The sequence below is a fragment of the Artibeus jamaicensis genome, unplaced genomic scaffold (assembly GCF_021234435.1).
Source record: "Artibeus jamaicensis isolate MK-2021 breed Jamaican fruit bat unplaced genomic scaffold, CSHL_Jam_final contig_1015, whole genome shotgun sequence".
NCBI lineage: Eukaryota > Metazoa > Chordata > Mammalia > Chiroptera > Phyllostomidae > Artibeus > Artibeus jamaicensis.
In genome coordinates, this window is record NW_026521194.1 from 3,615,496 (window position 1) to 3,634,650 (window position 19,155).

A 19,155-nucleotide genomic window follows, 5' to 3' on the forward strand; every position below is an offset into this window, starting at 1 on the left:
TTCTGCCAAAGCTGCCCATGTGACCGACCAGATCTTCTTCACTCAAGTAGAATCACCTGATGGGCATTTCTCATCCCCAAACCCCACCCACAAAGTAAGGCATCGTTTCTCTCTTCTTACTCTCCTCTCTTTTCAGAATTGTTTTGTGGAGTCACACACACTTGAGCTCTGGCACAACTCTGCCACTTGCTAGGGGATCCTGGCCAACCCCTTAACGTCTTTAAGACTCTGGTTCTACATCTGTGAATTGGCGCCAATGATAGAATCTACCTCGTGGGAACGTCATCTGGATCAAACAGATATAGCATGTGAAAGATGTATCTGGTGCGGAACAGCACTTAGTCAATGAGAGCTGCTTTGTGATCTCTGTGTGGTTACCTACGTCTTTTTTCTCACATTGTGCATATTCTCAAACACTAGCTATCCTAGGATTTCAAAAATTGCCCCAAAGTTCTTTGAAGTTTTATTCAACATCTGGATCAATAATCCAGCTAGAGAACTCAACAGTAAGTACAGTTCTAGTGCTCAACTTCATAATGCTTTCCCAAATTACAGGTTTAGGGAGGGCAGATTGCCAGTAAAATTCCCTTTGGAAGAATCGGCCTGGATAGTGACAGTTAAGTCAACAAAACCAATAGACAGACTGACAGGCTGTGGACAGCTGTGGCCTGCTAGGCCAAATCTGGCCCCCCCACTGTTTCTGGAAATGAAGTTTATTGGAACATTGTCATACTCATCGGTTCAGGAATTGTCCAGCATGCTTTCACACTGTGACGAGAGGGTCAAGTAGTTGCCACAGAGACTTTATGGTCTGCAGAACCTAAAATAATCACTACTTGCAAATGTTTGCTGACTCATGCACTAAAGCGTACTTGAATAGGTAAGTTCAGGTAGAGGGAGATGGCTCTGTAAACGTGGAGATGTGAAATAATGTTCCAAACTCCACTTTCATTATTCCGACCTGCAGCTTCATTCCTATATTGTGAAGGAATTCAATTCAACAGGGAAGAGGGAGCAATAGTCAACTACAATTAGGACAAAAATGAATATTTCAAACCATAATGATGATGACTTTCATTCTCTTCTTCACTTCCTGAGGAAGAAGAACGCCACATTACTAGGCCAGACCAGGGAGCTGCTCTCTTGTGCAGAGTTCAGGGATTGCCCCAAAATAGAAAAAGGAAAATCAACCTCTCTTGCCTCCCCATCAACTCCCCCAATCCAGAGAGAGCCTGAGTTGCCTGGTGCAGGATTATTACAAGTTTATAAATGGGAGAGTCACTGTGTTGGGTTTTCTAATGAGATGAAATGACCCCTTGGCTATCTATCCTTTAAGAGACTCCAGCAAGGATCTAAATCACTTTACAAAACATTCACGATGGTAAACTCTTTTGAATCAGATTCCATGCCTGAGTATGGCCATTATTTGGTTCAGTTTTAATTTTACATGGGGAAATAATTACAGAAGATGCATTAAATGTTAGAGTGGAATCATAAAGAATAGTATGAGAGTAAATAAGATAAAACAATCAACAATGTCTGTGAAGACCAGAGAAGGGTTCAGACAGATACTGCTCGAGCTGGTTCCTGAAGGAACTGTAGAGACTCATCCAAGATGAGGTCACAAGGTCACAAAGGGTGGGAAGTTCACAAGCATGAGTAGATGCTGAACTCATGGAGAAATCACACGTCTTCTCTGGCTGGGGAGCAATGGTTCATTTAGCAATATTAATATTCCATTTCATCCTCGCCACCATCTGGCAAAGAACACATACGTTTGTGATCTTTATAAGTAAGGAAACTGAGATAATTTGAAGATAAATAAAGTTTACTAAAATGCACAATTTAATGAGTGTCATTATTTGCAGCTCACCCAGTATTGTACAAAGAAAAAAACTGACCTGTTTGTCAATAATTCCATAAATATTAAATAAGAAATGGTGATTATTGGGTAACACTGAAAGTTTAGCCTACCTGGATGTTTAGCCTACCTGGATGTTCCTACCTGGATGTTCCTTAACATTCACCCATCTATTTTGAGTTTGTGGAGGCAATTTTTTTTTTCAGAGATCTTTAGTAGGTCTTTCAACTTTCCATTTCTTTTATGAAAAGATTCCCTATTTTATTGCCCAACTGCTAACTGTGTCCAACAAAAATCTAAATGAAATGAGATAATTTAGGTCAGTTAAACCAGGAAACCAGTCTTGCTTCTTTTTCTAAATTCAGCAACAATTTGCTATATGACTTCCGTGAATTCACTTTCCTATTGGCAGAGATTACATTTTAATCTAAAACTAAGAGAAATTATAAAATGGGGGTTTGTTACCAGCTCTTTGCCACTCTTTTCAATTCACAATCTCTTCGTTACTTATATATTCCCTAAAAAATACTGCTCTCCAACCTATTCATAGGAACAGGTTTAATAAATCATTCAGAGTAAGCAAAACTGACTACTACTAATTGTTATCTCTTCAGTTGCCTTCTAAAGAGCAAAGCAATATGCAAGCCAATAGAATAATTTTACGCATTTGAAATTTATGCCATTGGGTATATCAAAGGAGATATTTTCACAGGGTGTGGCTTAAATTGGCATCCCCTTTAATCACATTGTATTACTAACTTCCTATTAATTCATAAATAAGGTCTTAAAATATCAGACAGTTATTCAATACATGAAGCAAATATACTTATTATTCTAGGTGTTTAGGATACAGCAGTGAGTAAAGCAGAGCTCCTACCCCCCGGGTGGGTATACTTCAGTGAATATAAGTTAAGGTTCACTTAGCACTCGCTATGAGCTCTGTGTTAAGCCCTCATCAATTTCTTTTAACATCCATCATAAGCTATAGGTGCTATTATTATCACTACCACTTCATCATAGGGAAAACCACAGTCCAGAGTTTGAATAATTCGCTCCTGGTTGCACAGCCAGAAAGAGTTAAGGACAAAATAGGTCCTGGAAGGAAGTGTGATGCTGTAGATCAGAGTTGCTATCCTCTCCTACAAGCCCAGGTGAAATAGGGGAAAAAATAAAGTAAAAAACAAGAAATAAGTATACAAGAAACTAATTTTCCAAAGAACATTCCTGTTTTCTTTTTATTTCAGTTAATAAGAACTTATTCCTAATAACCTCCTTCTGCCTTGTTTTTTCTTCATCCGAGTGTTAACCACTGTCATGAATTTCAACTTCAGTTTACACGTCAATATTCCTCTCTGTCTTTCACACACACACACACATGCACACATACTAATTATTCCATTTTCTCCTAAACCAGTCATCAAACTGAAAATTAAGCATTTATCTATAACTTGTATATAAGTAGCCCAATTTCATTATTAAAAAAGATTTGCTACAAAATTATTTTCATCGAAATGTCTGCTGAAATCTCTTATAGTACAACTCTTACTTGTTCTACAAATTCTACAACTAAAACAATCATATAAACACAAACATTTATTTCTGCTTGAATTATTCTTTACACAACTGGAAGTTTGCATCCTGCTGCAGGGCAGAAGGTTTAAATTCTTAAATTAGGTAGACTGCTGTTCCAAAGTCCATTCTCAAACAGAAATTCAACAATGGAAAGGCCTCTTCCATTTTCCCCTTAACGTTAAGTTTCCCATTCCAAGCGTGTGTCAAGAATTTAATTGCGGCATGAAATTAACCAGTTATAAAATACTGTACTTGTGCCCTTGCCTTCTAAAGCAGAATGCACCGAATAATTTGCTTAATGGCCTCTAACATGAGGCCTCAATTTAATAACCAAAGTGCCCTTATGTGTTGGATAAATTCCTGGTGAGAAACGCTCTGTGTGTGATCTATCGATGGGTCAAACACACGCACACACACACACACTCACGCAGAAAAAGGGCAGCTGGCTGCCCCCTTTGTATGAGTGCACGCGCTCCCTTATCCTTTTTTTGCGGTCCGAGCTAGTCCTCGTTGACTCCATAGTGGGAGAAGGCACGGGTCTGCCAGGCGCCTGCCTCCTTTGGCTCGCTTCGTAAAACGGCACTGGTTCTTTCATGATTACTCCTAACGAGCATTTGCCGACTAAATTTGGAGACTGAGTTGCAAAGGAACAGAGTGTGGTATTTTAGTGACCTGGCTAAAGTTTTTTTGATCCCTGCTCTCCCTTTCCACTTTTCTTCTTACCTTATGTCTAATTTATTTCCATTTAATGCTTGGGTTTTAGGAAGACTGTGTGTCCTGACCACACTGAAACGTCTGCCATAGAAATTCTGTAAGTGCATTGGTAATCAATGTAATCACTTATATTTACCTGTCTAAAATATAGAAGTCAAGCTTAAGGGTTTTGGAATTCCTTCAAATTATAATGTCCTCTTTGGGGGCCTTATTTTATATTTATTCAGATGACTCCAACCAAATAATGGCAAAGCATAACTCTGAAGCTCTAGATCTCAAAAGACATTATTAAAAGTTTTTAAAAATTCTATGTTAATTTACAAGCCCTGTGATGGAAGACTTTTCCTACAGTACATTTAAGGCTGGATGTATTATTTAAGCAGCTGTATGCTTTAATCATAGATAATAATCAGGGTATGAATAATACCAACTGAGGCTGGAGAACATTTACAGAAAGTTTGAGCAAGAGGGATATTTGATTAAAATAAAGTACTTATCCTGAAAGAAATAACTTAATGAAAACTTTTATTGATTGCCCACTATCATTTTTTATCACAAAATAACATTTTCTATGTTCATTTTTTCTAATCTCTCTTAACCATCTTTAAATAAGTCAGGGAAACTCCTCTTTGCTCCAAGTTCAGACATAAATGTAAACAAAAAGTAAACAAAATGTTGACTTTGAGACATATCAGCCTTGACCTGAATGAAATGTGTGACCTTGCCTTTCATCACGAATCTTAGAGACTTGTTTCCAGATGTTCACCTGACACAATTGTATGGAATGATCACTCATTGCCATCATGAGGAATATCTTCACAGTTCATGTAGTAAAAGAATAAGGATTTTGGTAATTAATCCAACTGCTTATCAAATTGAAAGCAGTGAGGGTTTCCATACACACTGCTCCTCGTTTGCCAGAATACATTGCGTCCTCATAAGGAACTAACAAGAGCTCCCAGTTTGCACATGGAGACAGTTTTATTCCATCAGGTTTATTGTTCTGAGCCTGTCCATTAAAACAGGTTTTTATCTGTGTGACCGGGGTAACACAGCATGCATAAAGTTAGTAAAGCACATCTTTGAAAAATAAACTAGGAGCAGATCAGGCCACAATATACAGGATTTGTCCCTTCGCCCACGAGTTCACTGAGGCCATTTCATTTCGTTCCCAGGTTATTGTTCCTACAATAGTTCATACATGTCATCCAGCCTGAACTGAGCTCTCATTCAACTCTGGGGTGACAGAGGTCATTCTCTTTTCGTGTTAACTAAATCACAGTCTGTCTCACACCAAGATTGCCAATTGTACTAAATTAAAGATAGAGGTTATAGCTGAAGGCAACTTACACTGGGGATTGTGGTGACACCTTTAAGCTGACTTCTTTTTAGAATTCTAAGTCACATTGCAATGGAAAGGCTTGGGCAGATAGGGTCACTGCATTAATGATAAACCCACAAGCAGCATTCCTTCCTAAAACCCAATACCACCCTAATCTCCCGTTCCTCACTTTAATGCAATCATAGAACAGCTCGGGCTTAGTGTCTCCCCCTCATTTCAAAACCCTCTCTTACATACACAATATCTCTTTAGAGACTTAATCCTGAAATAAGTGACAGAACACTTTCCCTTTTACTACAGGTTCAAAAGCAGGTGCTTTTATTTTAAGGTCGTTTGTGAAACTGATGGGCTTCTTTAGAAAAATCACTTGATGTCAACTCAGACCCAAGAGTTTCACCAGGGCATGTTCTATGGTGACTTTAGAAAGTATCCGTTTATAATAATGAACATTTCTGACAGCTAACGATGGGGAAGAATATTAGTCATGATATCCATCACTGAACAGAATCACTCATGGGTAGAAACCAAACTAAAATGCCATAATTAAAACATTCACGGAAACATTTAGTTACTCTGTTTCCCCGCTCCCTTTTCTCTTCCTTGTCCTGAGGCTGTTTTCCCAGGACGGGTACCTCTACCCTACAGTAATGCTCTCATGCGACTTTGCGAGCTGCGTGGACTACCTTTTCCAGTTGTATTTTTAGCCGACACCTTAGGCAGTGAGCTTAGTTGGATTACTCCCTGCTGATCTATTTTTGGTGGATTGGTTCTCAGTGTCCTTGTCTATTGCTTCTCTCTCCAACGATCTAACTTTTTGTTGTGGGGGCGGTCTTCATTCAGACTGACATCATTCCTCCCCTTCACCTGCTTAGTCCAGTCTAAGCCTGTGAAAATTTGTCGTGAGTTAGGGAAATTCAGCATGGCATGCGTTATTGGAATTGTGATTTGAGTGGCAGCCAACCAACACTCAGGGAACAATCTATCTACCGGAATTAGACTAGACATCACTAATGCACATGGCAGATTGATGGTGCAGCTTTAGTGGATGTATTCTTTATTAATGAGATTCAGTATGATTTGCTAAAAAGGCTTTTACTGGGCAGTCCTTTTCTGTCCCCCTCCCCCACCTCTCTTTATGCCACTTGATCTGTTGAACCATGTACCCTGTTTTGGAAATGTGTTCCTCTCCTCTATTGTTATGCCAAATACCTGGGCTTTTTAAATAACTGTGCACAAACTTAGCGCATACACACATAATATATACACACACACATCAGATGGAATTGAAGAGTATCATAAAAGACAGAAAGTAAGAAAAGAACTTAAAATCCTAAATTATTAAGAAGAAGTAGAAGTAGCCCTGGCTGGTGCAGCTCAGTGGACTAAGTGCAGGCCTGTGAATCAGAGGGTCACCAGTTCCATTCCAGGTCAGGGCACATGCCTGGGCTGCAGGCCAGGTCCCCAGCAAGGGGTGTGTGAGAGGCAACCACACATTGATGTTTCTCTCCCTCTCTTTCTCCTTTTATTCCCCCCTCTCTAAAAATGAATAAATAAAATCTTTTTGAAAAAAAGGTAAAAGTAAAATGGTATGAAAAAGAAGAATCTAAGAATAAATTTGATATTTGAAAGAATTACTTTCTAGAAACAAATGGCTATGTCTTAACAGGGATTCAAAATCACATGGGATTTTTTTCTAAATGAGGTACTTTATTTGTATTGATTTGCTGGGAGGTGCGAGGTGCTGAGATTTGGGGGTTTCAAATAGGGGTCAGTACAAATCCAGAGAAAAGGCACAAGCTACCCATCTTTTCACTCTTTGTTTCATTAGTCAGAGGCCAGTAGGCAGAAGAGAATAATGTACATTAATTACAATGAGTTTTTCATAAAGCTCTTTGAAAGTAACATAAGGGCAAATTATTTCAGATTCCAGTCTCACGCTGATCAAACATCCGGACTCTTTAATTTCATGCCTGGTAAGGGCGGGGGGTGGAGGGAAGTCACCTCCTCCTCCTGATCACTGTAAAGCTAGTTCCTCATCATCTTGTTTTTAATTTCTCCATTGCTCTTCATGTTACAGTAAATCACAAAATATCACCTCTCTCCCCGATAAAATAAAATATTAGCTTCTGAAGAGATGTTTCCTTTAAAATGACATATATGGCAGCTTCCCAGTAGCTTGACAAGTGATTCCCAGTCCTGTTCTGTCATTTATCTCCAAAACAAGTAGTACCGCAATGCTACATTATGAAAGGTATTCAAGCAATTTTTAAACTTTATGTGATGATCTAATATCAAGCATCCTAGGAGGGTAAGGATCACTCTAGGAAAATTCTTAAAGGCTCACATTTCTCCATGTGATTCTGGAGCTGGATAGGTCACAGGTACAAGTACCACATGAAGCAGTAAGTAAGGAAGAAGCACGCTCTCCTGTGCAAAGGGCAGTTAGAGTCTCTGTGGACCCAGCCTCCCCAGGACAACACAGCTGAAACTTAAGTAGCATTTACACTGCAGTGTTGAAAACATCCTGCTCTCCAGGAGAAAAGTCAAACCACACAGCATCTTTCTTTTAAAAGTCATTTTAGATCATTAGGTCTTACAGATGTGGGGCAGTCATTTTTATCTCTGTGATTTATGATTTCTTTCTCCATTTAGTTTTACCTTACATGTTATGGCACATTCACAGAAGGTATGCATTTTCATGAAAAGAGTAACAACTTAGCAGCTCACAGGTCGACAGGGAAAACTTTCAGGGGAGTTCCCTAAAAGTACCGGAAATTCATTAGTGAATTGCATTTGAAACACCACAGCGAGGCCAGCTGATTTCCTTCTCCCTTGGGAAACCCAGCGTCAGTGCACAGAGCAGAGCCAGTTGATGCAATCTGATCTGACAAATGTTTCAAATCCTACTATGCACAGGAGATAGTTTCTCTGCTCTTGGAAGCCAGTTCAATAATTAAGACAAAAAACGACCAATTATTGCATTTTTTAAAAATCTATTCATAAGCCAAAATTCCCTCAGCTGTCATGTAATTTTAACTCTTTTAGCAGAAAGAACAAAAATATGTGTACATAGAGAAAAATTAAACAAGATGATAAAGTAAGAAATACACCCTCGGGGACTGGCTACACACATCATTTGCAAATGTTCCAAGCAAATAATCCCCTGTCTTCCCCTGAGGTGGTTTCTACCCGGAATGAAAGTAGAGTCTTTTTGGACACAACACTCTATATTGTTATGAATATAACTGCTCTATGTGATGAAGAAGAAAAGAATAACAATGGCAATAAAAGCAATAATAATAATAGCGGCTATCAATTCTGAACAGCAACAATGTGTTGGCTATTCCACTAGTTGCCCCATCCGTGATACATAATTTTTTGCCTTAATGCAACAAAATGAATATTATTCCTGACTGACAAATTAGTAAACTTAATGTTAAGAATTAAGAGACATTTTGTGTGTCTCACTGAAGCCAGGAAGTGAAAGAAATGGATATGACGTTGTGTCCAGACACTGGGATTCTCCCACTCCTTGGTCACACTCCCCTGTACCCATGCATACGCACACACTGTTATTCCCAGTTCCCATTTCATAGTTGGGTTGTAATCTACCGGCTTTTTTGGAATACCCAAGAATAGAGAAGGAGTCCAATGTGCATCGACTAGGAAACGATGTCTCCATCACTGCAAAAAGGCTGTAAGTGAACATCACCAACGCTAATAACTGAATCTGCCTGTTGTCGGAGTATTTTTCAAAACAGCAGGTGTTCTTTGGGCCTATGTCTGGCTTTTATCTTGCTTCTTGGATTATCAGGACTAAGACCGTTATCTGGGCCTTGGACTGGTGTCTGCGAAAGTGGATTGTGTAGCTCTCAGACTCAACATCACCAACTCCACTAGCTCAGCACGATGGAGAGACCTCCAGGCAATTGTTCACTAGCTCTGGTTAGTCTGCACCTTGCCCTCCTTTGATAATTTATATAGGAGAAAAAATCTTTTTTCAATCTTACGTGTGTGCGTGTGTGTGTGTGTGTGTGTGTGGCTTTTAGGGTCTTATAAAAGTGTTTCACGTGTCTGTAAAATTATTTAATCTCACACCTTCAAATTATCATATGCAAAGCATGAAATTCTTGCAAATAATAGAACGCTGGAAGTCTAACAGACATCTCAGACTTGAAATGTGCAAAACCTTTCTCAGCAATGGCCTCCTCCTGCCGTCTTTCCCCTCTGCTACTGAGAACACCGTGCTTTTACCTTGCTCTCATACCTCACATCCAGTCCATCACAAAATGCAGTCAGCTCTACCTTCCCCACGTGGCTGCAGCAGCTTCGCATACCTCCCCACCCAGAGACGCTGCTTTGATCCGTGCCGGCATCCTCTGTCCGCAACACTGTTTCTATCACCTCACACCGGCTGTCCCTGCTTCTGCCCTTGCTGCTGCACACAGTGACCAGAACGATCCTCCTTTGACTTACTGAAGTCACATTGTGGCATTCTTCCTCTCCAAACAGTACAATGACTTCTCCTCTCATCTCAGTTCACTGAAAGTCCGTGACCTCCATGACCTGACAAGGTCTGACCCCATCACTGCTGACCTGAGCTTCCAATCCACTCCCTCCCCTTTTCCATCTCCAGCCGCCTGACCTCCTGCAGTTTCCCCAACTTGCCAGGGATGCTCCCACCCAGGAGCTCTCCCCAGGGTGTTCCTTCTTCCTGGAAATCTGTTGCCTGGAGACAGGCTGGGTTCTCCCCTCACGTACTTCTGGACTTTACTCAAATGTCCCTTCCTGAGCCTATTCTCCATCTACCTGTATGACATGACATTCTTCCCACACCCCTGACTCCCATTCCCTAGTTTAGCTTTCTTCATAGAACTCATCACATTTTTAATTTCCTTTATATTTTACTTCTCCGTGTATTGCTGTCTCCCACACCCCATCCTCACCACGCTGTAAATGCTATACAAGCAAGCAAACACTACTCACTCCTTTGTTCAGTGCTTTATCCCAACCACCTACAGCAATGCCTGATGTATAATAGATGGTCAATGAATGCTTAATGAAAAACTTCATACGGAAACAACACAGCTCTGCAACACACAGAAACCTCAGCCTAATAGAAAATTAAGAAGTCTCCTCGGTAATGTTCATCTTCGTGGCTGAACCACTTAATTTCTTATTCAAACATCAGGAAATGCTGAGTGGTACACTTAGCCCCAAATCAAAGACTAAAATGCAATTTACTAATTAAAGTAATGGATTTTAAATGCTGGTCTTTTTATTTTTTAAAGCATCTTCCTTGTACATCACATTCAAAGTGCTTTTCAAAAAATAGGTTTTTTTCCCTTTGCTTCCTGGCAGGCTGGTTATATTCATATTCTAGCATGAACATGAATATTCCATCATGCATTCCAAATATGAATGTTATTGAGAATAACTTTTAACTAGAGGCATGTGTTTTGAGCAGATTCATTTGGAGAGGGGGCTTGATTTTCCTTTTATCAATTCATGATTAAAATTAATTTCAAGGTGACCCATAAATTTATAATGAAGATGTTTTCTTCAGGCCTCCTCAGAGTTGGACAGAAACCTTGGAGCTACTTCATTGGCTCCAGCAGCCTCATTTGTTACATTAGACATGTTCTCTAAGCCATACTGCATTTTTAGTAGTTAAAAAAAAAATCCCCTGACTCACAGCCTTGCTCCATAACAATTCCTTTCCCTTATCTTGGTTTCTGAACATTTTACAAAGGCCATAATTAGTTCAAAATTGAGAATATCCTCTGATAGCCTGAAAGGTTTCAGAAACAGCCCTAGATTGAAAACTTTTGCTCAATTAACTTAGGGTCATCTCTAAATATTTAACACTACTGCTAAAAGAAACATTACCTTAAATTTTCCAATGGGTTTCTTGTCAATCATTCATGTTCTCCTAGGTTTGGATGCTCGGAAGGTCCACTCTTCACTGCAACTTCCTCAGCGTAAAAAGAGCTTTTAATTCTCATGTTGACTGACAGCCCATATGGGCTTATGTTCTGAAAAGCCCCTCCTCTTGCCAACATCTGTCTATTTCAGCTCCAGAAGAGGCACTGAGCTCCTTGAATGAAAAGTCAATGCTAGGTCGGGGATGTAATTAAAGTTGAAACAATTGGAACAACCAAAAGTAGAAACAGCTCTCAAAAAGCTACGTGCAAACAAGGAGCCTTGACTTAACATGAGTCGTTAAAAGTCCCTCCGTAGGTGGCCTCTAAGCTGTCCTGGCAGGTGACTGAATGAAAGCCCCAAATCATCCCTATTCCAAATGCAAATATTATGCAAACTGCAAATAGATGAATGCTAAAGTGTGTATGAATTGCCTTAGGATTGGGGTGACCCTGACTGAACACCACAGGCTAGAGGACACACTTCATTTTGACTTACAAAGTGAAATGGTACAACAACCAAAATGGACAAATGTCATGCCCTTAAGCTAAGCGGAGAAAGTTAATATTTATGAGCATAAGTGTAGTCCTTAGATATGTGCTCATTAATATTAACTTTCCCCACCAGCACCAAAAAAAAATTGGAACACTTTTAATAAATCAATTCATTTAGGATCAGCCTTGTAGATTTGGCTTCTGACTTTAATAAAGCGCAGCCAGTGAGGGATGGGCAAGATGAGTTATTGAAATTTCTTCCCTAATCATATGGCTCCATGAATAAAAGTCTCCCCATGCATTTGGTATTGCAACCACTATCTGGTTATCTTGTTTAGTTTTGAGAAAAGACAATTCAGATGAACAATTTTAGCATAAAAACAAGCAAAGCAGCTTGTGGTCCTCTGAAATGACTAATAGAAAAGTGATTGGAATTAATCACAAACACAAGAGGAAGCTGAAATTAGAGAGGGTTATTAAGATACTGTCTGCTGTTTAATCTCGCCCCTTATCAACACATTAGCCTTGTTTTCTCTGCCTGAGCACTGAGTCCTACAGCAAAATTAGGTCAGAAATTCACATCAGATCAGATCAGCTGATTCATTCCAGTAAGACCCTAACGTGCCGCAGGTTTGAGTTTAATTCTAGATGGATGTGTGGCTGAGGGCTTTTGGGGTTTGTCTCCTATGCTCTGAGCATAGGAGCTAGAGCTAACTGGTATTTCTATGCTAGCTGTAGGGTATTTCCAAAAGTTTGGCACCACTGTGTTTCTGAAAGCTGGTTCATTTATCGGTAACTGTCCTCACTTAACCTGAGAATGGTTTTTCACCATTTCTTTTGATATACAAATAGGGTATTTCATTTTTCTACGTGACTCCAATTAAAATGAACCCAATAATATTATCTATTTGTGACTTAAGTAGCTATTCATGCTGTGCTGAATGGATACATCATTCACTGAAAGGCATACATCACTCGCTGAAATGCACTTGAATACATGTTCTTTCTTTCTATGAAGTCTCTGCCACAAATCATGAGTATGATTCCAGAAGCCATCACTATCTGAAGGGGATTCAGGTTACTGTTCACCTGTCTCTGATAAGAGGGGTCTGTGTCATTATGTCTTTGGGTAATCATGTAAAATATCAACCAATTCAAGACTTTGGTATTAGAACCATTTATTTTAGGTAGCCATGTTTTAATAAAGGAAGAATAAATATTTATTTTTATTTTTACTTCATGCTCTCTAATGAAGCTGGTCTAATGAATGGACTTTAGTCATCCTTTGTTTTTCTTTGAATAAAGGAAATACTGAAACCTTCAAATAGAGCTTGAAAGTACCTACGCTAATATACAATTGCATGTATATTTAAGGAGCTGTAAGTAATCTAATTCCATTTCTGACTGTCACTTTTAAAGAGGAAATATAACCTCATATAGATCCCTTGAGGGCATCCAAAGGGAATAGAGACATTCCCAATCAGCCTAAGTAGTCCTTTGTGTCAGAACCACTTTGCCAAAGTCGAGAGCTGTCTTCCAGACTTGCAATGTTTGGGAGAATTTCACTAAGGTAACATTTGTTTCATTAGGAAAAAAAATGCAGCCCCTCCCTATGCAATAAAAAAACATACTCAAAAACACATGTACTAGGAACAAATTTTCTGGTTGCTTTTATTTAGGACTATTTCCTGTATTTTAAAAATCTTATTCAATTTATTGGGGTAATATTGGTTAATAAAATTATATACATTTCACCTGTACAACTCTACAAGATATCATCTGTTGATTGCATTCCGTGTTTACCATCCAAAGCCAAGTACTATTTGTCACCATATATTTGAACCCCTTTACGCTTCTCAACCTCCCTCCACCCCTCTTTCTCCCTGACAACCACCCTGTAGTTTTTAAAATATTGTGGTAAATGGCAAAATGAGATAGTGCAGGGACTAGTTCCAGAATCTAGAAAGAAAACCATAACTTGAAAGGAAGCCTCAAACATAAGCACGTTTTTGGTATACCAGATGGTCTTTTGATTGCCCATCCTCCTCCATGAACCCCTTTACTTTGCATTCTAGCCAAGGTGCTACCTATAGATGGTGAAGCTCTCGATCAAGCCTCATGTTCGCAGGAACACACAAGTATTGCCTTACAGGTTGTTTGTGGCCAGACTCTGCTCTCACTGTCCAGGTGTCTCCTTCCTAATGGCTGGTGCCTGTTTTGAGTCAACATTTCAATATACCCATCATCCCTCTTCCTTAAATGTCACTTTTCACCGACACACATGTGACAAGCCAGAGTTTTGTGATGCACCTCAGGGGAGTGTGTTTATTTGAAGCGGTAGATTTCGTGTGTTTGTTTTCTTCCAGGCTTCTAACAAAAAGTAAGTGTCATTTAACAGTGCGTGCACAAAACCATTAGGAGTTAAAATAGCTGAAATGATGAGTTACTGAAATACGTTTTTATTCTCCATTAACTTTTCTGTCTTAAGTCTTTCTCTTTCTCACCAAATATTATTTGGAGCAGTTCAGAAAAGCACAAACAGCATCTTCTTGTTTATTTAGAATTTCCCACCACAAGTCTTTTTGGTCAAGTCCTATCTGAGGAATGGAAGTGAAGGGACAAGAGAGTTCGTGGTGACATGTGGCTCCAGGTAGGCTGGACAATAAGGAGCTGGGCTCGGAAAGCCCACGTGACTTAGAACACTGAGAAGTGGTGAGGATTTTTTTCTCTCTAACAGCTCAGTGTTTTAAGCTTCTCGGATTCAGCACAAAAGGCATTTCGGCACATATGTGATCCAGAAGGTCAATCATATGAAATCCTATTTCCATTTTTTAAGCAATCCTTGCCAGTCTGCACATTTCTGAAATTGCAACTGGCATATTTCACAGAGAATTACCATCCATGCCTTTTCAAGGTCAAACATGCCCATCCTTAGATTTTGAGCATTTGCATTCTATGTGTTAAATCATCCTGTATACTGAAGAAGGCATTCTGTGGACACGATAGAGAATTTTAATTGATTAGACTGTGTTCATTAACATCACATTGAGTTTTCCCTACAACTTGGAGATAAATTATGTCTTCAAAGCATTAAAATATATGTGGAATTTAGATGAGGGTGTTCTGCTTCTGTTGCTATCCCTGAGCCCCCAAAATGCCCGTGGGACCAGAATCCTGCTATGAAGTTTTAAAAAATATTAAAAATGTATGTCCTATTATGAATGTTTAAGTAATTCTAAATATATACCATGAGAATTCCTATAATATAGATTATTACATTTTTAACTGTCAGTCAGAACCCCAGGATACTGATCACCACACGAACAAAGTGAAATCGAACTTGGACCTCACAATGGATACTGCGATGGGATAACCTGAGATCTGCGCAGCCAATCCGGTCACAAAGCCGAGAAAGTCAGTCTCCGCCTCCTGCCCAATCATTAGCCCTTTGGCTCCTTTGATTTTTCTCCTTCCAGCCCCTCCCCCAACCACTCCAGCTCCGGCTCTGTCCCCCTGCTGCTCATGGTCCTGCTTTTGAAAGTGAAGACATTTGAGAAGTGTCAACAATTTAGGACTAGTTTTTTTTTCCCCTTCCAAAGATATTTGCATCTTAAATTGGGGTTCCAGAAAAATATTTGGGGGAAGGGTGTAGGAACCTGTGGGAAGAATTGTTGGTAGCGAGACATATACTGCACCTGTCAATCCCTAGCACATGTAACAACGAGGAGCACCATTGCCAAATGGTGTGTGGTGTGTAAGGAGCCAGGTCTGGAGCCTGTTTATGCAGACTAACTCGTACATTTATTCAGTATTCAGTTGTCCAAATTCTACGGCTTCCTTTCTCCCACGATGGTGGAGCAGCCGGCCTCCAATCTAAGATACTTTAGATCCCACCCTTTCTCCCCTGTGCAAAAGGCATAATCGCAGTAATTTTTCTTCTCTCTACTAAATCATTAACGTTTCCCTTTCTATTTCCATATTAGTATTTTAAATAAGCTGCTTTTCTCTCTTCTTACAGGGAAAACAAACTTTTACCAAAAGCCCCACCTGCTTCAACCATCCTTCCTATTCTTGAAATAGTTTTTAACCTCAAACTTCAAAGGAGTTTTCTGTATTGTGTTTCAATTTCTCTTTCCCACTCCTTCGTGAACCCCATCTCAGCGGGTTTTTTTCTCAGCCATCCACAGAAAGTGGTCTTGTCAACAACATCAGTGTGCTAAAAGGTATCGGTCAGTCCCCAGGCTTCAACATAATAGTCTGTGTGTTAAATCACACACACTCTTCTTCGTTCACTTCTGTCACTTCACTCAGAGGTGTCACCCTTTTTGAAGTTCTTTTACTCTCTCACTGCCTGTTCTTGCTGGATTATTCTACTGCTCCTTTTAAGCAAGCAATCAGATGGCCCAAGGAACAGTTCTGATTGTTCTTGTCATCTGTATCCGAGTTTTGGTCCTGCATATTCTCAGCAACACCTGTGACTGTGAAAGCTACAGACTGAGATGCTTGTACCGCCACCTTTGATCTCCACCATGAGTCCTGGAGCTTATCCAGATTTCTCCACTCGGATGTCTTGAAAGGCTTACAAAATTGGCTTGCTGAAGCCAAAATCCTGTTACCCCACCATTTAACCTAAATTTACTCCTCTTCCAGTTTAAATCATTTCATTAAGTGCGAACATCACTCTTCTAGTTGTTTAGAAAAAAAACAATGTAGCGACATCAAAAAAAATTTGGGGGGGAAGCCTCTTTAATTCTTTTCTTTCCCTCAGTTTCTACCTCTTATCAATTAGAAAATCCCGATGCCCATGATTTGATTATTTTATGCCACCTTTACTGCTAGCATCCCAGTCCAAATCACCACCATTTCTCGCCCAAATTATTCTAAAAGCTTTCCCTTTGGACTTCTTGCGTCCAGCTCTTCCCCACCTGTCTATTTAACACAAAGAAAACAGCCATCCATGTGAAATATTCAGTCAGGGCATGCCACACCGCTGTTCAAAAATCTTATGGGAATGTTTTCCTCCCTCTGAATAAAACCCAAGAGTTTATAAGTCTCTACATCGCATGGTGGCCACTACCAGTCTGAACTTACATCCTTCCAGTCTTTGGTGTGGTCACCATATGATGCTTCTTTATGGAACACATTGAACTTGCTGTTGCCTCTGCTTAGAATTCTCTTGCAACAGGTAAGCTGTATGGCTCACATTGCTGCCGGTACACTTCTCCTAGAAGTGTACTTCTATGCGCCTATATTTGTAATTAAATGATTAAAGCAGTGTATCCTCACTCAGCTTCTCTATAACCATGAATAGTTCATCTTAAAATAATATTTTCCCTTAATATCATAATATTCACAGAGAGGAAACAAAAGTATTAATGCCGAACTTGGATGAAAAATCCACCATCTAATTATCAAAATAGCTTAACTGTTATTATTCAATTATCCAGATAATAGAGTTGGATTAATTCTCTAAATTCTGTATCTTTGCACTTAGTAACTGAACTCCATTGAAGGAATATGACTCCATCAAACACATATCTCTACCTACACGCCTTAAACACCAAACACACACATTGGGAACACGGTGATATTCTTTTGCAAAGTGAAAAGATGTTTACCTTCCTTTTGGTCTCAGGGCCCTAGGAAACTCAGCCTCAGTTTGGAAGCTGCTGTGTGTGGGGCTCCCTGACATACAGCCAGCAGGCTTTGCGGCACAAGTTTTATCACTCCAACAAACCTGGGGCACTTGGTACCAGATAAAACCTGTCATGGTCATAAAACTCTGTATAGAAGGCACACAATTAGTCTCACTTGTCTTCACATAATTCTAATTAACAAGGAGTCTCTTTACAACCTCGGGAGAGGATGAAGTCTGTCATAATGTCAGAACTATAAACAAAGACCATGCAAGGTGGGAGTTTTCACCAAGCATTAGCTCCTGAAGTGTTCATGGGTTCCTTTGGGCTTTTATCAAGAGACTGCTCGGTATGAATTTTTATTTAGAGGATGCTGGAGTCTTTCTCCATCCCATGGGCACCTCCACAGAACAACACTCAGGTTAGTAATTTTTGGTAACCAAGGTGAGGATGTAGTCAGTAGGGTGGGTGTGTTTCTGTGACAGCTGAGGTGCCATTTCCACTCCGTCTCATCGAGTCTACACCAGGTGACAACATCACAACCTTGGCACAACTCACAGATTTTCCGACGTGCGCAAAACTCAAAACACTTAAATTTATATTTACCGTTTTATTGCTTCTTCTTGCCTTCGGCGTTTTTCATTCTTCTCCTTCAAGTAGGCCAGGTTTGTCTCATTCCTTAAGCGATCATTCTCGCGAGCGATGTCTGAGGCGTTCTGAATAACCAAGCCATCATAGGCCTTCATTCCCATATCCTCGATATACTGGAGAAATGTGTCCAGAGGGTCTTCCTCGGGGTTAGCATTCATCATCTTGGAGGATCTCATGTGCAAAGGAACACTTCCTGCAGGACGAGAACAAATCAGATGAAAGGGTTCTGTTCGTTCTTTCTAATGTCTCGTCAGCCCCCAGCTCCAATGACTGTGGTAGAGTCAATTTGGAGATAATGTCTCCTTAAAAACTATAAATGAGCAGAATATTTGAAATAAATATTAAATAAATGTTGCCAGAGTAGCAAACAGTTCCTCAAAGTAACCATCAGGGAAGAAAGAAAAAAGATCTCACATTAAAAGATGACATCAGGTTGCAAGGACAGTGTAGTACTTGAAGAAAAGCATTTGGTTTGTTTAGAGGCATGATTTGGCTCCTCAAAAATGCGTTCTTATACCGACGAGACTTATATGATCCCAGCCTCATTTATTTCTGATTGCCAGAAAAACTTTTCTGTTCAATTTTAAATAAAATGGTATAATAATTATTTGGAAGAAATATTTGCATCATGTGTTTTCTTTACATTTTAAATTCAGTTTATGAATCTGAACTATCCATGCAAAATGCAGTGGTCATCAAGCAAATACACATTTCTAATATAATTCGTTTTGGCAGTAATCCCTTTTGACCCTCCATTGTTTTTCAAAATGGCTCTCTACAATGGCCTGGCACTTTAACCCAAATATCATAGGTCACCAGGACCATGTTAATCCTGACCCATCTCGTAATTGAAGCAGGGACAACTATGATCATCATTGCTACATGAAGGTTTCAAAACGTCAGCCACAAAAAGGATTACTGAAAACCAAAATCAGATCTAAACAGCAACAACATAGGACTTTG

At 39.7% G+C, this 19,155-nt stretch overlaps 1 protein-coding gene across 1 annotated transcript in view; it reads right to left on the minus strand.

The window, feature by feature from the left end:
- Positions 1–18,368, minus strand: part of NYAP2 (neuronal tyrosine-phosphorylated phosphoinositide-3-kinase adaptor 2) — a 200,477-nt gene extending 182,109 nt beyond the window's left edge. The window contains exon 1 of the mRNA XM_037139116.2: positions 18,148–18,368. Coding sequence (XP_036995011.2) covers positions 18,148–18,368 — 221 coding nt within the window. The remainder of the gene's footprint in view (positions 1–18,147) is intronic.
- Positions 18,369–19,155: the final 787 nt, after the last annotated feature.